Here is a 23,103-nt window from a genome sequence, read left to right as displayed (position 1 = left end):
CTGACGTGGTTTGTGGCAGAGGATTGACCCTGACTTCGCGAACAGGAACCTGCTTCCGCCTCCATTGGATCCGGCCAAGTAAGCCGCGCTCCACCTCAAAGCGCGGAGGAGGCGGCGGCATTGCGGTCAAAAGCCGGGCGAAAGTTGAAGGTCTGCCCTGCGGGAGGAGGAGGAGGAGGAGGAGGAAGGGAGGGCCCTACTGGGCAAACCAGAATTTGGGCTGGTAAAGGAGGAAGTGGAGAGAGCCGTATCAGACAGGTGGGCGAGAGAGAGAGCTGGTTCTTCCCGCTGGATCCGACGCTTCGTGTGGGAGCCGCGACGGGTAGCTCCGGGGCGCCGCGATCGACGAGGGGGGAAGGAAGAAGGCGAAGACCACGTTGAGGCGGAAGCCCGGGGCTTTAGCTCTGTGGAAGCTTGCCGTCCTTTGGAAAAGGAAACCTGTGGGAGGCCTGCTAAGGGAGTTTGTGGAAGAGTTTGCGTATCGTGTTCTGGAGGCTTCAAATGCACTCGGGTCTGCATACCTCTCAGGAGCTTACTACTGGGTTGGATTAGTGGGCGTTTGGCTGTCTTTGCGGCCGACCAAGTAATCCAACAAGGAACAGGCTTAGTTCTGGTCATCGTGGAGGTGATGACAGAACTGCACCTGTTGAATGTTTGGTTGCAAGGTGCTTATAAGATACAGCGAAGCCGTGCTTCGAACAAATGAAGTGCTACTGTGCTTAACAAAGTTAAAAAATGCATATAGTATAAGAAGCAGAATGGGTGTACCTTACCGAAATGACAATATGATCAGAACTGATAATTTTTTTCTAATAGTGGATTACTATAGTAGCCCATTAAATGTCAAAATGGATTTTATGTTATCCAGGGATAAAAGAAAAGACCCTGATAATGCATATAGAACAGTGAATGTGGCAATTTAATAAATTGTGGGTTATTGTTTGTGTAATATATGAATATCTGTTAACCAATCAATACATATTTAATTGTGCTTAAAACTGCAAAGAATCAAACTTTCAGTGAAAGTTGTAAGAAGTAAGGGGTAATATGAAGAGGATGAATGCATGCATGCTGTTAATAATGGTTTTAGTTCATGTAATGATTACTTATAGAAAAAGGATAGCTTTACTAAATTAAAGGGAAAGGGGAAAAGAGATGTTGTTTGAAACAGCACAGCACAGCAATCCACGGCTGGAAGGGACCTTAGAGGTCACCTAGTCCAACCCCCTGCTCCAAGAGTTGACTGACTTTAAAAAAAATCAGAAAAGTATTGAAAAGCATTGGATGTTTCTAGTTTGTAATTTAGGTCATAATGCTGACAGTACTTTGATGATCAAATTTACTTTGTAGAAAAAATAAACACTTAAATGTAGAATTGGATGCTTTGTAGCATAATTAGATACTACATATAACTTGGTGCCCCTTCTACAATTAGTGACTCATTAAGAAAACCAATGCTTTGGTTTTTTTCTCTGATTTAAGTAAACAAAGCACCTGGATGTATTTATGCCAGCAAAGCCCAGTTTTATAGCGATAGACTTTTGTAATCTAAATTTGCAATCATTTTTGTTTTATATGCAGTAAAAAATGTTTTACATACCTAATAATTTTAAAATTGAAAGGTTTGAATCAATTAGGAAACATGAATACTGATTAAAACATCTGTAAGCATGTTAGAACTAAAAGCTGGGGGCATCTTAAATCTAAACACTATTCTACATTTTTGGGAACTTCTTTTTTAGTATACCTTTACCTGAAGATTTTAAGAAAGTGTGGAAGCCTGGAATAAGAAACCATTTGTATCGCCAATGTGTGAAGCAGGCCTAATGCATAACAAACTGTGTGATGCCTTAGAAGGTGAAGATGACATGATATATGGAGATTTGGGAAATGGATTTAAAAAACATAATGGTATATATGAATCAGAAGGCTTCCACAAACATACAGTTAGGTCTAGAAGCGGTTCTGCAAGAAAAAGCTTGTCAAGTGATGGAGAAGAACACGATGCAGTATTTTTTCATTGTTCAAAATGTAACAGTTTGAATGACGTGCCAGTCAAAAAACTTGAAAGGAATGGATTTGCTCCCTCCAAACCACAAGCCAGTTCTGGTAAGTCTTAATAATGTTATTAAGTGATGAAAGTCTAAAGTTTCACAAAATTAATATTGGTGAATGTTTTGATCCTGAATGCAGATATTAAATGCAGAAGTTCCATTTATTAGACCAACTTGATTAAAAATGATGACTGAAAGCTTAATTACAATCCTTGCAGATGCATATGTTCAAAGCAAAATAAATACATTAGTTTCAGAAATAATTTTGACCTAGGTGTATGTTCTTCAAATGAAAGTTTGGCTCATATTGATGCTCTGATAGCTGGATTATAAATATTTGGGCTTGCCCTGTATCATTTTATATGTACATGGGAGTACATAAAGCAGTCTTATTTTGGCTAAAAATACAATTGAATACTATTTCCATGAATTTGAAATTTAATGAATTTGTACTTTAAAAGAGATAACTCTAGGAGAATTTTCCCAGGGGAACATTTGGCTGGGACACACTGCTAAAACCATAGACAGACTTAAAGAGGCGAGGGGTAACAGTCCCTCTTTATAGACTCATGCAAATTTGAATATACAAGTAATTGCACAGAGCAGCAAAGTATTTGGATTTACAGTAGCAACATATTTGATTGGATGTAGTTAAACATGCATCTGCAGTAGTGAGGTCAATGAATCAATTAGGATGTAATTAGAAATAATGGTGCAGGAATACAAAGACAATACAAGTTTTGAAAAACAAAGAGGCAGTATTCTATGAACTCAGTTTCTTTTTGAGGAGTTATTTTCTTTTGATTTTGCAGAGCTCTACATGCCTTTTTCAAGTTTATCACCATTTCTTGGCCCTGTAAATGTTTTATGGTTGAGCTGACAATTTAGTTTCCCTGAGCTTTGGTAAGAAGTTTTCAGCGTGACTCCTCCAAGTTAACCTTCCTGGCAATGGATCATAAGAAAGGAAGTAGTAATTAAAAAATGTAATAAAGCGATAAGGACTAGCATGTAAGTGGGCAGTTTTGTTTTACTGACTCCACAAGTTAGATGCAAGTCTCCAATAAATATGGAAAATTTTGTAAATTCTAAGCACCCAGGAGTTAACACTGTCTATGTGTATCTATAAAGATAGATTTGGATGACACCTTGAATAGAGTTTAATAGGCCTGTCTGGACAATTACAGTGTTAGTCAAGGAAATAATTTTGCCTGATCCATAATTTGGAAATTCACATTTTCCTAGTACTGTACTCAGTATTTTCAGATTTTTGGAAAAATATTGTTTGCTTCTACATGATAAATAGGGTTTTGTATGAACAGTAGTTGTGCAAATTTTACAGGCAGTAATTTTGAAACGCACTGATATTAAGCATTGCTTTTTAAATCTTAATATTTCTTTCAGGTTCAAAGGTAAAGAACTGACTGTTATGTTATTATTTTAATATTAAAATAAATCTAGGAATATTGGTCTCAAGCATTACAGTACATATGTCCTTTGGGTTTGATTTTAGTTTTGATTAACAATAATATTGCTGCCAGCAAATTAAATATTGTTACCCTTTAAAGGCCTACTGTTATTTTATTATATCTTTTTACTCAGTTTTTTTTTTCCTGCAATCTGAAACAATTAAGGAGAATTATGTTTTCCTTCCAATTACTAATTGTTGTCCACTTTAATAAAGATGCACAAACAGTTTGTTTTTTGTTGTAATTCAGAGTTCAATTCTGAGGCATCAAATGAAGAATTAAAACAACGTCTCCAAGAAATTTTAGAGGTAGGTTATTACTATTGTTAGACTTTTGAATGACACTATTTTCAGTACAAGCACACAAATACACACAAATGCACGCATGCACACAGAGCATCATGTTTAGTTTTGGGGGTTTATTCTGGAAGCAAAAAATAGTTGTGTTTTATAAATTAACAATTAAATTTTAACTATTTTTAAATTAAATATTTAAATTAATTTAAAATATTCAGATGCTTCTAAAATGGTAGTTTCCTTTCCTTAGACATGAACAATATCTTTCTCTTCTCCCAGAAGTGAAAAAATAAAGACACAATACAGATGGTCTATAGCAGGGGTGTCCAACCTTGGCAACTTTAAGACTTGTGGACTTCAACTCCCAGGGCTGAGGAATTCTGGGAGTTGAAGTCCACAAGTCTTAAAGTTGCCAAGGTTGGACACCCCTGGTCTATAGAGTTCTGTAAGAAGTAGAAAATGAAAGTAATGGTTGCTATAAAGTTGAAAAGACAGTCATGATTTTATAATATATTAATTTAAATAGAGCTATTGTGTGTATTGTTATAATATATAGGTAGCAATACAGCATTGTGTGATAAGTGACTTGAAACAAAAAGTTTGTTTCAAGCTGGCAATAGCTGGTGATGTATCTTCCTTATAGAAAAACATTCCTTTAATTTTCCTTCCACTTCCTCTGATAATTGAAACTCTCCCCAACTGCATTATAAAAGGAGTTACAGCATGCAAGTATCCCAGCTTATCTCTGAGGTTGTTTATAGTTTCAAGCTGAATTCAAGTTTTTTTTCCATTTCAGCCTTTAATGACATGGAAGACCTCCTGTATTTCAAATATTATTTATTTACTTATTTATTGAATTTATATTGGTGGCCTACAAAGAATATTTTTGTGTAATAAAATGTAATAGATAAAATCATTTTTGAATATGGTTTCAGATTAGATTTATGGATGCACCCAGTAACTGACCACTTTGGAAGACTACAGGAAACCATTTTGAGTTAATAGCACATATTGACTAGTTACTGTAGATTTGTGCTATTGGGGTTCTTTTTTTGGACTTTTATGATTCTTGATTTTTATGGTTGCATTTGTGATTATAAGTAGGTTTTTATATTATTGAGAGTAGTTATGTTTGCTGTAATACAACTTTTAATTAATAATAAAAGTGTTAATATTTAATATGATTAATAAAAGTTAAATCCCACAATTAGAAGTAATTTCCACTAATGTAAGAGACTCCATAATTTATACCGTGTTTTTATTAACCAAACCTTTTTTCTTTCTTTCTAGGAAGTAGAAATTTTAAGAGTGGAATTAGAAGCATCTCAAAGACATCTTGAAGGCAAAGAACAAGCTTTAAAAATTCTGCAGAGCATGGTAAATTAAACAAAAGTTCAAACATTGTAACAACCAGAGTAGTATTTACAACTAATATGTAATACAGTACATTAGAATTTATTTTCTTTATTTGAATATGAAACAGTAACATAATTGTGTATTATGTCAAAACTATATAAATGTAACTGTTATAGATATTATCCACTCATACTCATATACCTTTCATAAAGAAGTGGATTGTTTCATCTATGTCTAATTCGAGTCCTAAGGTTTTAAAACTTTCCCTCGGACAAAAAAATGTCACCCATAGGAGGGGGGACAGGAGATCTCAATGTCAGCTTACAAACTCTTTTCCATTGTACCTTAGAAAAATTGCTATGAACACCCCAAGAGCCTGGGGTTGTTCTTGTTTTTTTGGTCTTAAGTCTTTTATCAAACCTAATCAAGTTCTTGCAAAAACTAGAATTTTGGCAGAATACAATTTGAAAAACCCTGATGTAGGCAACCTTTTGGAGATAGTGAAAACATCTGGAATTTTTGGAGCGTATCTTTGCTAATCTCATAAATGACTGTCACAGAGAGTGATAGATAGACACAAAGCATACATTTACCAGAAAACAAATCAGTGTTCTCTCTAGTTTTTATTTTTCTTATACATTTGCACTTTTACAATCTCTGGCTTTTTCCCCCCCATGTGTTTGTGTTATTTTTTTATGATAATTCTTTTTCTTTCAAAGCAAGAAGTTTATGTAGTCTATAATATTGCACTTGCAATAACATGTTTTGATTTTTTAAATATATATTATTGTTTTATGGTAGAGCAACAGCTTTTTGTTGATTGTCTTAACTTATACGCACTGATTGCACATTTAAGACAATCTGATACTTGAATATTTCCAATTTTTGTTTTCTATATTTGTCAGGCTGTTTTGGACAAAGCTACCACTCATACTAAAGCAGTATTTATAAAATCAGAGCAACAAAAGCGAGCCTTAGAAAAGGTAAGAATGTATCTAATACTGTTCCTAAAAAGAAGAAAAAGAGTAGAAATGTGGTATTGCATAAGACGGTAGCATTAAATTACAAACCAGTGCAGGTTAAGCATGCTTATGTCCATTTAATTTAGTGTGCTGGTATTGTTCTGTAGCCATTGACCTGCACCGAATGCTCTGATGTACTTTTCATGTTGTGTTTTTACATATCACAGCCCAGATCTTTGTATTTTATATACTTTGGTTAACCTATTACAAGCAGAGGATTCATCAATACATCTAGCTTACCACAGTCCTCTCCTCTGAATATTGCTGGATTCTATATGTCCTTTTTGGCTATAGTAGTGTTCTGACCCACGCCCTTTTTCAACAAATCAAACACAATCCAAAAGAAACAGAAAACTTGTAATGCTTTTACAAAATAATTAGCTGTGATAAGCACAACTCTTGCCAAGCCGTGCAAGACTTGCAAAAAGATAACAGACAAGAAATAATTTGCAAAATAAGAATCTTCAAATACAAACTCAGGATACTGGAACATCCACGAGGCTGGAGTTTCAAAATGTCTTTGCCTTCTGCAAAGGTTAGTTTCACAGCTGGCTTTTATCTTCTTGAAGGAGGGGCCATCACCTTGGAACCTTACTTCCGAGTCGCCTGTGCTGTTGAAACTGCTCTTTCCTGCAAGCAATCCTGCACTCACATGCACTTAGCACAGGCTCCTCGGGAACCTCCTCACCACTGCTGCCAGCCCCACAATCTCTGAAGGCAGCAGTCCACTCCCTAATGGTCCTGGCCCCTCATCTGAGTCAACTCTCTCCTCAGCCGTCCACACCTGCTGCCGGCTAACCACAAGAAGTAGTGAGAAAGACTGGACATCTTATTTGAGCAGACTAATATTTCTTTTGGGGGCTTTGGAGATAGGAGTACAGATCAAAGAGGTCCAAGTGATAAATATTATCATTAAAGGATTCTGTAAAACTGTCAAATGTAAAAAGGGAAATTACGTGTATACAACTATATGAAAAAAACAAAATTTTGGGAGGAATCCCTAGCAAGTTGACCAGCTGAAATCTAACAAACTCAGAAGAAACTGAGCTATGTATTGGCACATAGATAACAACTATTGAACTGACTATGGTTGCAGGGGCCATTAATTCTCAGGTGAATATTGTTTGTCATCTAGATTAGAAGATTCTGAACCAAGTAAGATTTTCCAGCAATTGATGTGCAGTCTAACATCAGCCAGAAGCAATGATTACTAGGTTTAAATATGTCTGAAGTGTAGAATTCTTTGTTACAGGCTCATATTAAAAATGACAGTTGGAACACCAAAGCTGCATTGCCACATATTCAGGACAGCAGTTGGCAGTTGGGTTTCCTAGTGATAGATGAAACTGAGTAAGAGCTAAAAGGATGACTATGAATACAGCAAGTGCCTAAAAGTGCATAGCTGTTGTATTACAATGTGAGGTCAGCAATGTTGACCATCCTGGCTACTGAAGTGAATAAAAGTAGGTTGTGGGAGCTGCCCTTTTTAACCCTCAATAGGGTTTTCTCCTAAGTCAAAGACAGGGAGAAAGCACATTATTGTGGCTGTGAGAAAGTATAGATAATTCTCTAAACTTGAAGATGCTCTTTTTTTCTCCAAGTAATGTACATGGTGACACAATTTAAGTTCTTACATCAGGGATTTGGTTTGTTAGTCCATGTAGTTAATTGGCTGTATGACAATATAATACAGAGGACGCATTAGTTTTTTAATAGAAACAAAATATTGTTTTACTAAATATTTTTGCCTTTTGTCATAATTAACTATGATTATTGAGGCAACATCCACATGTTTTACACTACTTCGGAACCAGCTGTTCACTTATCAAACAAGCTCAGTTTTGAGAGTAAAAACATTTTTTTCCTGGCTCTGCTGTAGTTTGTTTAAAACTGGAGGAAAACTACTGTTTTCTTTGCAGCATTCATCTCATCTTGTGGGTGATCTGTTTTCCTATTGGCAGGAGCATTGACATCTGGACACCCATCAGTTTTTTGTTGTGCCTGCCTAAGTGCATTTCTTCACTTCCCCATTCTAGCCTTCACAGACGTATGCCACAGAAAATGAAGAGTTGCAAAATATGTAGCATACTATCATTTTACTATCACAGCTTATAAGAGGCTTTGAAATGAAGGAGGAAGACCAATTTTGTGGTTGGAAGCTTTCATAGCAACTGCTCTGAACATTGTGCATACAACATGAATTACACAGGAAGAGAGAGGAATGTTATTTATTTATTTTAGTTCTTTTTTATAGAGTGTTGGATATGGGGGGATTTTTGTTACTGAAGAACTGGCAGCAAATTTGGCACCAATTTAATTATACTTTAGTGAGCCGAAGAGAACATGGTTGTATTGATCTCTGCAAATTCACAGCATTTTCCAGTTGGCAGATGCAAAGATTACGGATTTAGATGAGAGGAAATGTCTGGATTCAGTAATTTTAAACTTATTGTATTGAATAATGTAATGTTATTAAGTAATTGTCAAAATGTTTAAGTATTTTAAACAGCAATTGAGATTGCCTTAGGAATCATAATGGGAGAAAGTGAGCACATAATTAGAAAAACATAGATTTTTTTTTTTGAGTTTGTTCTGCCAGGCAATTGGCCATAGTAAAAACATTCCATACACCTACAAGGTCCCTTCCAACTCTGATTATCTGTTATCTTCCATTGTGCATTAATATTTTTTCTTGCCGGACAAAAACAGTATCATGATCCTAAATAATACATATCTTAGATAAATGAACCCAATATCACTAACAATATAATGTTTAAAATTCTTTTATGTTTATAGGAAATAAATATTCTGCAGTGGGAGATCAAAATTAATCAGGAGAAATTAAAAAATATAGATGAGACCTGGGCAGAGAAATATGACAGGTAAATGAAAGTATAGTCTTTTAATCAACCAGGCAGAAAGCATATTAAAGGTGTGACTGAAATGTGTTATTTCCCATGTCAACAGAATTTATTGTGAAAATGCTGCCTTTAAAGAAACGCTTAAAATGAAAACTGAGGAAATTAAACTACTGAAGTCTGAAAATCAACGTAAGTAAGCTTTGCTTTTTCTATATTAGAATTAGATAGTAGCAGAGGTCAGGGGTGGGATTCAGTTTTTTCAACAACCAGTTCTGCGGGCGTGGCTAAGTTGGTGGGCATGGCTTGGTGGTCAAGTGACTGGGTGGGCATGGCCAACTCAACATCACTTATGTCAAGGGGCGCTTCTCCTCACCTGGCCTCTCATGATAGTGGGGATGCTGCAACGGTCATAAGTGTGAAAAATGGTCATGTCACTTTTTTCAGTGCCATTGTAACTTTGAATGGTCACTAAATGAACTGTTGTAAGTCAAGGATTACCTGTGCAAAAATACAAAAAGCTTCTTTGCTTTCAAAAAGCTGCCCTAAATACCAATCATTAGATTAAAAATACCTGCAAGCCAGAGTTACAAATCAGGCAGGGTGCCAGAGCACCTTGAGGAATGAAAATAGTTTAAATGCAGTGATAACTATCAAGCTGTTAAAGTGAAACCCTTTAGCAGAGAGGTTATTTAAGCTCTCCAGAAAAAGCACACCCAGGAAAAGCAATCCTTAGATGCTTTAGCCCCACTTAAAGATACCAGCTGGTCTCACTCACCTCACAATATATCCTAAGGAAATCATCCAGATTTAAGGAAAGGTCACATGCCCCCCAGAAAGGCAGTAAAAAAAATCAGTACCAAGCTTGCATCCTGCCTCTTGGAAATACACCCCAAAAGGATGGTGCCAGATACCACTAAAGAAGTGAAGGAAGACCCCCTCCCCAGATAGAAAAAGAAACCATGAGGCAGGAAAAAATTCAAACACAATACAAATAATTAAATCAAAACAGTAGCTGTTGCTTGTTGAAGCTGAATAGGGAAAATTATCCCATCAAAAAACACAGGATTAAACATCACCAAGCACAGAATTAAGCTTCACCAAAAACCAGTTTTAGACCAAAACTCAGAAAGAGTATGTAAACTCATGTTTGAATGTCAATCTTTCCAGCTAGCCAAGAAGCTTTGCTGAATGTCACTCATCTTGGTTCCCTATCACTAAAAGCTTTGCTTCATTATTCAATTATTTCTTCAAAGTGCTGATTGTCCAGGGAAGTATTTCCTTCCAACAGCAGTGTAAAAATTTTTTAAAAAACCCTTCCCCTTTAAGAAAGTCAAGCCTCAAAAGTTCTGGAGACAGGAAGTCTAGACTTTCTGCCAATAATGTAATAAGGGTGGAAAAAAACAAAAGGAGATTGCTTCTAACTGCTTGTTCTCCAAACTGCTTAGAAAGTTAACAAGGGGTTCTATAGAACCGGACAGAACTGGTAGAATCCCACCCCTGACAGAGGTGGTATTCAGCAGGTTCTGACCAGTTCTGGAGAACCGGTAGTGCAAATTTTGAGTAGTTTAGAGAACCGGCAAATACCAGCTCTGACTGGAGATTTTACAGTATCCTTCTCCTGCCATGCCCATAGAACTATAAAAAAAATTGAATCCCACTACTGGATAGTAGTGGCTCACAGTAGTGGCTCCAAGGCATCACAGCGTTTTTTGAGGCAGTAAGCAAATATGAAAATTTGGTATCAAGTTTAGGACACTTTCACAAAAGAAGTGTCATGGTGACAAGACCAGTAAACCCCACCCTCTACACACACACAATACAACACACCACACACACACACAATACACACACATATACAGCTGATTTATCAGAAGGCAAATAGTTTTGTTCCCATGACACACCATCTAGTTTCACAAAATGCTTTCTATTGACTCGGATTATCATATATTTTTTCTAGGCATATTTTGAGTTGCAGTTCTATATCCTTTTCTTGTCTAAGAATATCTATGACAGAGTCCAGCTGCATTCTTAGAATGTAAAGATTATGTCTGGTGCTTTGTATGTTTTACTTATTTATATCAAAGGCAGTGAATATATTAATACTCTTTCCTGTTCCTATTTTTTCCACAACATGCACCCTGTGGATTGAGTTGGGCTGAGAGAAAGTGACTGGCCCAAAGTTACTGTCTCAGTTTTTATGCTCAAAACTCACAGGCTTCTGGTTTCTAGCCTGGCACCTTAACCACTAGACCAAACTGACTTAGAGGAGGACCTTGAACATCTCCAATCATTAATCTTAGGTTATACTTTTATGCAGTACTGACTTTCATAGTGTGCATTCATAATACTGCCTTTTATGGAAAAAGACTTAATAGAGCAATCTCTATATTCTTTCTATGATGTGCAGTCATAAAACAATAAATATTTCCCTCCTTATGTATTTTCATCCAGGTTTATATTTTTAAGGCAGAAAATTCAGTCTCTAGAGAAATTAAAGTTCTAATTTTTGGATTTATTTAGTCATGTAAGCTACAAATAATTTTTTTCAAACTTTTTTCAGTTTTAGAGCAACAGCATTTGGAGATGGTGGCAATGCTTGATGTAAAACAGCAGAAGCTTGTTCAGGATAATATTTGTCTTAGCAAGAGTGGTGTTACTGAGGTTACAAGTCTAGAAGTATGTATTTTTAAATAATCTTATTTCTTTTGGTAAGATCTTATGGCTCATTCTAATGGTTCATTTTAAAAGCAAGAAATACCCATATTTATTTTGACATTAGACTTCGGTGCATAATGAATGGAGAAGCTAACAACTGTGATTCTCTTTTCATCCATTATGAAGAAGCGGACTTGTACACTAAGAGCATTGGGATCTTTTTATCTTCTCCCATGTGGCTGGTAGCAGAAAGATAAAGCTTTGATTAACTGAGATAATATTGTAGCATATGTATCAAGAATTGTCATCCAGATAATTGTTCAGCTATTGTTAATCAAAAACAGAAACCAGAAATCACTGAATTCCTCTTTTAAATTGTAAGAATTGGTGAGGAAAAAATGGAACTGTTTAGTTTACTTTATTGTCATTGCACCTCGTACAACGAAATCAAACAGTGCATATCATGATCATGAAAATACACACACACACACATCCTTCACCCTCCATTGAACTGAAAACCCCTGACACTGCACCAATATTGCACTATACAGCAGAATTCAAAAGTATTACTGCCCTGAGGTAGAAGCTGTTTTTCAGCCTATTTGTGCTTGTTTTTATTATTCTGTACCATCTGCAAGATGGCAATAGTTCAAAAAAAGGGTGTCCAGGATGAGATGGATCTTTGAGAATGTTTTGAACTTTCTTAAGGCAGCGGGAGCTATAAAGCTCTTCCAAAGAAGGGAGAGGGCAGCCAATGATCCTCTGGGCACTGCCGTTAACCCTCTGGATTGCTTTCCTATCTGCTACTGTGCAATTGGCAAACTATACAGAAGTGCAGTTAAGTTAACTGAATAATGTTACACCATATTTCAATAAGATGCTGCTTGGTATGATCTAGAGTAACCAATTTGAAGGTCTCTTCTGTAACAGAAAAACTTGCTAAGCATGAAAGAGCTCTTCTGAATGCAGTCTGATCTGATCATAAGGTGTCAGTCCATTTAAATAAAACTTAATGTCCTATTTTAGAAAGCTAAGAAGCCAGGAATGCAGAACTAGGGCATTTTTGAGCAAGCACACTGATTAATTCATGCAAAGTCATGATAGAGAATTTGTGTATCCTATTAACAAATATGTGAACCAGCTGGTGTGTGTATTTGTCAATTTGATCTGGATTTTAAAATAACGGCTGGCATTCATTTGAATTGGAAGTTGGCAGTTCTTGGAGCCTGTGCTTGCAATGGTCCTGAAGGAGTACCCTGTGCCTGTGCCAAGATGTCAGCAGCAACTCGAAAGCAACTTCTTCAACTCAAGCAAGAGGTATGAGAGCTTGGGTTAGAAGCATTCTTTTCTGAACATGTCATGTGGGGGGAAAATGTTAAATGTTCCTGTTGTAAAAATGTAATAGTTAGGCTGCTAATATGTCAATATGTTTTCATTTGTTTTTAAACTTATTGACATACTTCAAGCTTAAGTGGAATAGTTATATAAATGATGGCAGGTTTATGTATTTAAAAACATTTTTCAAATGCTATGTTTTATACAAAGTTGAGACTGATGGAGGGCAATTAACAGATTTCCATTCTTCTTACCAACACCTATCCTCCTTTTGTGCATCCACTTTTAGTCCTCTTTCAAACTAAAGGATACTTCCTGTTCAAACTTCTGTTTTTCCAGTCACCCAACAGAATTAGAATCAGTTAATACAGCCACAAATTATGCTAAAACACTTTCATCCACTCAGTCTCTTTGCCAAAAGAAGCCAGTTCAACTAGTTTTGTAGGAAATGTATCTACCATCTCAGCAATGAACTTGCTTAACTTTAATCCTTTTCAGAAGGTGGGCTGAGTGATACTGTCTCTTGGAAGTATAAAGACATTACAGAGATGTAACACAGATATAGCAAAATCCTTGTTCCCCTAATAATGATCTTTGCTTTTCTACCTCTTAATTCCACCATGTTAAATGTTTTAGCTTTACATGGTCTGGTAATGTAACGAAACATACATATTCATCAACTCCAGCTTTACTAAGAAAATTAATTAGGAATCAACAGAGAATAGAACTGAAGATTGGAGTGCATAGAATCTAGAGTTAGACATTAGTTAGATATAATAGGTAGCTAAGTGTTGAGTAGCCAAGCAAATTTTTCTGTTTTTGTCAAAAGTTTTTTTTCTAAATACATTGCCTAGGAAATGGCTCTTATTGGAGGATTAGTAACTAATATTCGTATTTGTTTAAACTATACTATTCAAATTACAATATAAAAATGATTTGTTAAAATGACCTTGTGTCCTCTGTACTATCAACAGCTTTTGTTAAGTGTCATTTGGGGGACAGATTATACTCAAATGCTATGTGGATTTCTGCTTAAATTGAGGAAGCAATAATCTTACTATTTTCAGTAATCATAGATATGTGGACTTCATTTGTATGATTTCATTTATATTTATATTCTAAAATTTATCTTAATTGAAAAAAAAAATAACAGTTTGAACTTATGAAGAAGAGTAAAGAAGAAGCTTATATAATGGCAGATGCCTTCAGAATAGCTTTTGAACAGCAGCTGATGCGGAGGAAGGATCAGGCTTTCAGGCTTGCCCAAATGAGTAAGATCTGCAGAAAAGAAACTAAAACAGTAAAGTGGAAAAGCAGCAAAGAAGATGGTAATTCTTTCCATTATGTATATATGTCTATATTTCAGTGATACTGAAAATAATCCCTATTGGCCACATTGCTTAGCATTTAAAGTTTTATTGAAATCATTCATTATCCAAATGATCCATATAACTATCACCTTTTTTATTTCAATTTTAGGACAAAGACTACCAAGGCTATCTATATGTATTAGTGTTCACCTTACTGAACATAGCAATAAGGAGACATAGTCCTACCAAGAGAGATAGAGTTGACTGACATATGTAATAGTTTATTGATTAGTCTTGTGACCTTATCAATAGAATAAATAAAATACAGTATATAATCTAATTCTGGAATAAGATAGGAGGAAATAGAGTGATAAACATGTTAATAGGAGTCAGTAATCAGATAAATGAATGTCCCCAATTTGTTCAATGCATTGGGTTCTTAGGACCATTGTCTTATCTATAAACTTAGCAGTTCTGCGCACAATACAGTGGATATAAAAAGTCTACCCACTTATTAAAATGCCATGGTTATTTGTTATTTTTCTCTCTAAAATTAGATTTCAGTTTGTTTTTCAATTGAATTGTACAGCCTGTAGATTATATTAAAGATGGAAAACATTCTGAAGAATTCTGAAAAATCTGATTTTTTTATCTCAAAACTTGGCATTTTAACAGGGTGTGTAGCCTTTTTATATCCACTTGTATGTATGTACATTTGAGCCCAGGAGGAAATACAACAATCTGTTTTTGATACCAGTTGGCTGTTCTTTCTGATAAGGGTGATAAACATTTAAGCCTAATGGGGCATATAATTAACAGTCAAACAAAATATGAGAAAATATTTTATGTGGCTAGGTTACCGCATATTCAGGTTTTCTCATAACATAGAAAGTGGTAAAAATGCCCGTATTAGAGCATGGAGTCCAACAACTCAAATCTTGCTCTAGAATAGGCACTTCTTAAAATTTGAGAGTGTCATAGGTATTTTTCAGGTTGAAAAATAGTTTTCATGTATTCTTAGCCAACCAACCTAGGGATCTATTTTTAGCCAATGATTCCATCTCAGTTTGAACACTAATATCTAGGACTCTTTGTTTAAAAATTTCCTTGCCTGGGAGGCCATTGAGAGTAGATGCTGGATAGAAAACCCATGTTGTGAAATAATTTTAAAAAGTCAACTGACTCAGAAGTTGGGCTGAATCACACTTACCTGTTCTGTTAATGCATATTTAGAAAGTCTGTCGGAATCCACTGAATGGGTTCTCTACAGATATATAAAGATTTTAATTATTAAATGGCTGTATAAGGAATGGATTCCTGTTTCTACTCTGACCACAGAGGTAGATGTGTTTTTGATTCACATATACATGTCATCTGATTATTTAGGGATATACTAAGGACTGATTTGATGGAGAAGTATCTCAAATAGAATAGCATAGGTATAACTTACCACAAAAGGTAACAAATTAATTCACATAGCATGGCCAAACTGTAGATTAATTATCAGGGTGTGTCTCAGAATTATTTCAGCTGTTGTTCTCTAGCATTAGTGTAGGTATAGTAGCCTTTTTTGCCTTGGATAGTTGCTACAATTCTTTGCTTAGTCCTGCTTAAACACTCCATTAGATATGGCAAGTGATGTCCTTTATAAGGCCCTAGTAGAAGTTTTTAAGTCTTTGTTTTGGATTGTGGATGTTAAAAAAATTAAATGGCACCCTACACAAGTGACTCATAATTTCCTATTGGACTGATAATAGGATTGGGGATGTTTAAGAATATAACATCTAGAGATGGAAAGATGGTGTACATAATTTAAATGACTTACAAAAGCTTCATCTAAGTCAGGGATTCTTAACTTGGTGATAGATTTCAAGCCTGCAAACTTAGATGAGGAAAAAAAAGGACACTTTTATTTTCACTAGTTTTTAATTGCAATGTAGTCAACAAAGAGTCTATAGATACCACCAGACTTTTAAAGGGGTTCATGGCACAAAAAGATTAAGAACCGGGATATAAATGATTGTTAAGAAGATCGTGATTTCGTCAATATAAGTTCTTCCTTATTCAATGCTTATTATATTTTAACTGCATTTAGTCACCTAGAGTCACATTGGTCAGATGGGCAGCCACAGAAGTATATAAATATATAGTTTTCAATATCTAGATTTTTTTCCCTGTGATACCATATCTACCCCCATTTTTTTTTTCTTGTTTCAAGAAAAAAGAAAAAGCTTGGGAGAAAAGCTGATAGGCATGCTTGCTTCTGGTCCTGAGAGTAAGAAAGTAGAAGAACTGGATAATCCACTGGAGATCATTAGGACACTAACAGACCTGGTTGGTATCTCTTACATGGTTTCAGTGTCTATATTAATAGTATTATATGCCTCTGAAGATAGACGGACTGTTTGACAGCAATATTTTTATTTATTTTTTATTTTTTTTGTTATAGCTGAACGATAAGGAGGAGATGTTGGCTCATCAAAGAAAGGTTAGTTATATGCTTGCTCGAACACTGGAAGATAAAGAAAATGCTTTGCAACAAAGGAAAGAAAGTACATTTTCAGAAGAAAAGGTTACTTTTAAGAACAGTCAGTACAAACAAGACTTAAATCCCCAAGAATGGATTTTTCCTGAATGTTCGTGTTGTCAGGATGGCTTTTCTTCGGCTCCCAATACAAACCCCAGCAGAATGCCAACTTCTCATTCCACAGGATCTAAAGAAAATAAACACCACAACTTCAAAGAGACAATGAATATGAAATAGGATACCGCTTTTTAGAAAAATGTAGATCTGTGTGTAAAAAATGACAACTTCCTTAACATTTTGCTTCATAATTTAGGACTCTTAAATGCCGTCTGTGCTCCATTGAACATTGAGCACCTTTAAAGGACTCCTTCTTAAATTCCATATCAGGAACACAGATAAACACAAATTCAAAAGCTGCTTATTCATGGAAAGCAGAAGGAAGAGCTGAAAATATGCAACGGTTTATGTATTTGTGGAATACCTGCAGTGAACTATAATTCAACCTTAATAAGGAAATTTTACAAGGCCATTTTACCGTTTAAGTAATTTACAATTTCTGGGTTGAAAATAATATATAATTTATTGTTGATGGATTGTATTCAGCAGTCTCTGTCTGTGAACAGAAGGCCTTATTACATTCTTCTAAAGATTTCCTCCAGTTTCTGATCTCACAGAATGCTTTGCTAGCAGAACCTACTAATCCCCATTCTCTTTTCTAAGCTGGCCTTTTTATTTAGTTAATTGTCAAGATTGTTTCCACAGGTTAGAAAACATTTTTTTATTCATGTGTTCAATATTTTGCATGCTATTTACTTTTCACCAGAGAACATTTTCTCTTTTTTTTAAAGACCTTTCTTTTGCTTTTTTTAAAAATAAGCTTCTTTTATCAATGCTCTTCCTCACCGGCGGAGCACTAGAAAGAAGTTCTGCCTAAATCAAGGTTCATTCATTCCCTCTTAAATTGCCTCTCCTTGCTATTTTGTACCATGAAAATGGTACCTTTCACTTTCCAGATGTAGTTAGACTTCAAGTCCTGTCAACTTCAGACATCACAGACTATATTTGTATGTGATGGAAATTAAGGGTTTCAGTTTCCCACCTTTTGATATATTTTATAGCTCAGATTCCTTTTTAAGTATGAGGATTTGCATTAAAATCCAATCATTTACTAATTTCTCTGCCGCACTGAATGATTGCTGAGATGTTTTTCCCTTGGATAAATGTCTAGCTTATTGATTTTCATTTCTTCTAGATCACATTTTCATAAAGTACAGATAGGAAAAATTGGTATCATATATCATCCTTTGTTCATGTAGATCAGGGGTGTCAAACTCACGTCATGGTGGCGTCACGTGGCATATCGGGACTTTTTTCCCTTCGCTAAACCGGGTGGGGGTGGGGCCAGCACGTGATGCATCTAACTCTCGGGCTGTGAATTTAACACCCCTGATGTAGATTGATCAAAAAGAGGACATAATGGGATTCAATCAGATCTTCATAAAAAATAAATTGCCTTATGCATGTATATATTTGAAAGAATGATTTCATGATCAAACAAAATCTGTTGCCTTAGGAAATTGGAGGTCTTTTATACATTGATCCACATTGGCAGAAAATATTAAACAGTAGGTATGTTAGATTAGAACTACTTATGTATAAAAACACTGCATGTGACCATTTGTTCACCAGATCTCTTTAATCAGAAAGTTGAAGAACAGTAACTACCTTATACACGTGTGCACAATATAAATTAGTGTTGGGTTCACACTGACTATTAAGTGCATTCAGGCAAATACTGCACATATAAGCGATTAGGTAATATGTAAAGTTTTTTTTTGCTGAGAATATCAAATTTATGGAAAAACAGTTATATGTGTGTATGTGTGTGTGTGTGTGTGTGTGATTGGGTTCACATATTGCATTAAGCCGTGGTTCACTTTAGACATATTTTAGTCCACAGTTTACAAGCCATAATAAAGGTTGAAATAACACACTAAGATACTGCCAGTTCATCTCAGATATGTAAACCCAGCCTTTTTTTGATCTTTGATTTTTTTTATTTGAAAGTCTTGCCTTTCAATAATTATGTTGCATGTGTATATTGTCACAATAATTTGATTGAATCTATATTGTAATTCTTCTTAAATATTTTCTATAATTTGAACTATATAAATAACATATTTTTTTTTCATTTTTTTCTGTAAGATAAGCTATTAGAATGTTTTTGGAACAGTGGCCACATCTGAAAATTTTAGATTGTATTGTGGGAATTCTCATCAATTGTCAGTCTAGGGCAGAGGTGTCCAAACTTGGCAACTTTAAGACTTGTGGACTTCAACTCCCAGAATTCTGGGAGTTGAAGTCCACAAGTCTTAAAGTTGCCAAGTTTGGGGACCCCTGGTCTAGGGGCTTGCAATTGCCCATTCATGAAATATTTTCGCTGGCAAGCATGACCAAAAATGAATTCTGAGATTCTATTTCCTGTTTTATGATACTTCCTGTAGCCCTGAAGGCATTCACCTCATCTTACTCTTAAAACTCTATTTCAAAATAAAATGCCAGGCCATAGCAGCTAACATTTTAACTTTCAGTGAAAAAGATCCTGAAAATATAGTATCTTAAGTATAGCACAATATACCTCAACTTTCAATTCAATGGAAAATGAAGGACCTCTGAACTATAAAATTCCTTTTAGATATAACATTCAGATCAAACCCAGCATTGGAAGAGTAATGATCTGACTTCACTGAGACTTGTGTTCCTAGACTAATAATTTTTTGGGCCTCTCTCTGTTAATTTCATCATATCTGAGAACAAATTTTTATCAGTAGCCTTTTCTGTTGAAAAATCAGTAGATAAAGACTATTTCTTGGGCAAATGGTTCATTCCTAACTGAAGAATATTTAAATATATGTCCACAGTTCTGCGTTCACACATTTATTTTAACAACATTAACTTTTGAAGTTTGAACTTCAGTAATAAATTTGCTACCTCTAAGTGAACATTATTTAGGACTCTGATTAGTGAACTTCTGAAATACTGACTACAGTATTATAAACATTTTTATCTGAACCACAGATATTTCAACTTGATTTGTGTGATTAATATGACTGGATATTTTAAAAGGCAACTGTCATATTAACCCAAAAACATTAGAAATAATATGTATAGCAAGAAAAAGTTACTTTCACTTGTGCACTCCACAAAGTTTATTTTCAAACATATATTTCTTTGCATCAGTTTTATCCATGGTTAAAGAGTTACACTAGCACCATTATTAACCAGATAAATGGATGGAAATATGAAGTGGAACTGTAAAGCATTTCTTACTTAGATCTCTGAAAGGTGCTCTGGAGAATTCAGGAGTACAACACAGCACCTACATGCAACACCTTAAAGTAGTTGTATTTTTCCCCAAAATGATTCTTTCTCAACCTTTTTACCTTGGAGGGAGAAAAACCCTCTTTAACAACCATACAGACTTTCTCACTCACAGTTGAGATAAGATGAAGGTAAAGTCATCAGGTCATGATAGAAAAGATGTTGACAGGACATCTTTGTGATGTGGTTAGGCACAAAACAGAAAAAAATAGAATATAAGCAAATCACTACAAATCTATGGCTGTGCTCACACAACACCCTTATCTGTGGATATCAAGCTTCATATACTATGAAAACCAAAAATAGCTACAAAGCCTGGGTTTGTCCAATATTCTAATCTAACCTAGGACAGCTTGACAAGCAGTCTTTGGCTACTAGTACTCAAAAGTGCTTTACCACTGAAAATCTTCCTTTAGACTCTCTAATATTATGTAGCCCTACCACTTAGCATGAATGCCCAAACCCGGCCAGCTAGGGACTCTCATGTCGGCGAATTATTTGTGTTGTGTTTTGCAAAAACCTGTGGACACAACATTATGTATTAAGTATCTCAGAAATTAGTAAAATACTTTGAACAAAGGCATTTTTCTATTTGCTTCATGCTCCAAGGTTCTGGGACACTTTCCTGTTTATATGTCTATGGAGATTCTCAGTCATTCAGTTCATGGTTGTCCCAAAGATGCTTCTTCAGAACTAAAAAAGCTTCTTGGGTGAGAAGTGAAACCTTTTTAAGGAAAAACAGCTTTTTGAAAAAGCACCTTTGGCATTCCTCGTTTTTCTCAATAAAACTGCTTAGGAACCCTGGATGTGCTAACAACGTTTTAGATTTAGGGAATGCACTCGTCTTTCTTCTCCTGCCAATCCGCGATGTTAGCCCATTTATTATTACAAATTGTAATTACCTGGAATACCGCTAATACCGAAGCTGGCAAATCAGGTCCAGAATTCCTTCCACCTGCTGAGTCTAAATCCCGGTTCCCAAAAAAGTTCGGGGAGCAAGGAAGGTAAATTTCATCCGCTCGTCCATCACGTCCACCACCGCAACCAGCGTCCGAAACGCAACTCCACACGGGAGCCCCGCCTCCCGCAATTAACACCCGAAACTCTCTCGAACACACCCACCGGAGGGAGGGGGTGGTGGCGGCGGCTGGCGGAACGAAGAACTTCGCCTAGCAACTGCGCAGCCGCAGATGAGTCCATCCCGGAGATTGGTAGCGGACGTCTCCTTCAAGTGGGTGGTGGCCTGGCCGCCTTCCTGCGCGCTTGCGTGGGAAGGCCAGCAAGGAGAAGGAGCTGGTTTTCAGGAAAGACTAAAGTCTAGGAAAAGTGATGCCGATGCCTTCGAGCTCGGGGCTCGGAGAATGATTTCGCGCCGGCACCCAGGCGCGGAACTAGCCCGGATCCGGGGCTGCTCGGATTAAGTTCGGCTTCCGCGGAGACGGAAAGTAAGGAGGGGGCGTGTCCGGTTGAGGTGTCAGTCTTATGAGAGGCTCGTGCACCCCCCTTTGTGCCCTTCAGCCACCTTCGGGGGATGGGAGGAGGGAGGGAGGGAGATCCTGGGAAGGCTGAGCGCTTTTCTCTCGGACGTGTTGCGGAGAGGGCTTGCGGGAGGGGTGGGGTGAGGGAGAAGTGGAAGAGACCCCGCGAAGCCTCTGCCTCCCGCCTGCTGGTATTTTTTTTTTTCCCCTGCCGCGAGCTGAGGCGAGGGTGGAACGGCCGCGGTGAGGAGAAAAAGCTGGTTGGTTGCAGAACCAAAAAGTGGGGCTGGAAAGCCCGGGCCGGCTGTCCCGATCCTGCCTAACCTCGTCTCTAAACCCCTGTCTTCGCCTCTCTCTTCCCTCGAAGCGAACTCCGGTTCTTTGCCTTGTTTTTCTCGTCCTTTGCTTTTACTTCCTCAATACAACTTCGTGGATATAAACCCGGACTTACTTTGCCCGGACTGACTTACTCTGTGGGATTTCCCTCTGTCTATATAATCTGCTTGAAAGCCGGACAGGTTAAAATAATAAATAAAATAAGGTTAAAATAACAGGATAACCTCTTCTTACATTTAAGAGCATTTTCTTCCTGCAAAGTAAAAAAAAAATAAGTATAATAATACATAGGTCACTTTTCCCCAGTTTCAACTCATTATACGCTATGTTGATTGTGGATGATGTACTGTATTCCAGCATGATCATGTTGGAACATCTGCCTGAAATGATGGTTGTATTACACATATCCTGCACTTTTCACTAGGTAGATTTTTCATAAAGATGCAAATACTGAGTCAAAACAACAAAAATTGTAATGCTTATAATGTGCTCTGCAAATAAATATTTTGTGGTGCGCTTTAGAGAGCCCTAATATTACGCCTAGAAAAAAGTACAAATACTTGGTTGTTTGGACTACTACGATTGGGAATATTTTATCCATTATAAAAAATACATTACTGCAACTTTGTGTGATTTAGTTTTAGACAGGGATGAGGGGAGAGGGAAATTACAACAACTACCACTCAGAATGTGTTGTGCAATTATTTCATCTTTTTATAACATTGGGGGTTTTTGAGAAAGAAAAGCATGAGAACATGGCAGATTACAAATAGTCTGTAGCAATGTGTAACATTTGATAAATGAGATAAGACAATTCCTGGCTTAAAACTACTTTTTTAGAAGCATATTACCTGGGGCTTGACACAAAAATAACCAAGTTACAAAAATAGAAGAAAGTTCCTTTAATGCCTCCAACTTGGCCCCATGTCCAACTATCCTCAGCTGGATATTAAACTCTTAAAGGAGTTTACAGAGGGACTAAATGCAGTCCGCACCCAAGGTAAAGTTAATTTGAAATAAAAAACC

The 23,103-nt window shown here is 36.3% G+C and overlaps 2 protein-coding genes and 1 long non-coding RNA gene across 8 annotated transcripts in view; 2 read left to right on the top strand and 1 right to left on the bottom strand.

The window, feature by feature from the left end:
- The first annotated feature begins 14 nt into the window (after nucleotides 1-14).
- Nucleotides 15-19,450, top strand: CCDC125 (coiled-coil domain containing 125). 2 transcript variants are annotated; one of them, XM_026671860.2, is made up of 12 exons: nucleotides 15-258; nucleotides 1,743-2,109; nucleotides 3,770-3,828; nucleotides 5,107-5,193; nucleotides 6,078-6,155; nucleotides 8,991-9,076; nucleotides 9,162-9,244; nucleotides 11,616-11,731; nucleotides 12,920-13,027; nucleotides 14,199-14,373; nucleotides 16,574-16,689; nucleotides 16,805-19,450. In XM_026671860.2, exons 2-12 carry the CDS (start codon nucleotides 1,809-1,811, stop codon nucleotides 17,117-17,119), a joined length of 1,524 nt encoding a protein of 507 aa, XP_026527645.1. In that variant the 5' UTR covers nucleotides 15-258; nucleotides 1,743-1,808; the 3' UTR covers nucleotides 17,120-19,450. The 2 variants fall into 2 exon arrangements, with proteins under 2 accessions (XP_026527645.1, XP_026527629.1); XM_026671844.2 differs by having other exon boundaries at nucleotides 226-511.
- On the bottom strand, nucleotides 17,032-21,460 carry LOC148132547 (uncharacterized). Its single transcript, XR_015748158.1, has 2 exons — nucleotides 21,166-21,460; nucleotides 17,032-17,069 (listed from the first exon to the last, which is right to left on the bottom strand). It is a non-coding gene; the product is annotated as an uncharacterized LOC148132547 (long non-coding RNA).
- Nucleotides 21,444-23,103, top strand: part of ZFYVE16 (zinc finger FYVE-type containing 16) — a 29,609-nt gene continuing 27,949 nt past the window's right edge. For all 5 annotated transcript variants that reach the window (XM_087958242.1, XM_087958241.1, XM_026671809.2 and 2 more), the window contains exon 1: nucleotides 21,444-21,708. The gene's annotated coding sequence lies outside the window, so the exon portion shown is untranslated. The remainder of the gene's footprint in view (nucleotides 21,709-23,103) is intronic.

Source organism: Notechis scutatus, chromosome 2 (genome assembly GCF_049901735.1).
Source record: "Notechis scutatus isolate UNSWTSFEM ecotype Mainland chromosome 2, rNotScu1.2, whole genome shotgun sequence".
In the NCBI taxonomy this organism is placed as follows: Eukaryota; Metazoa; Chordata; class Lepidosauria; order Squamata; family Elapidae; genus Notechis; species Notechis scutatus.
This window is presented reverse-complemented; position numbering and strand designations above follow the sequence as displayed.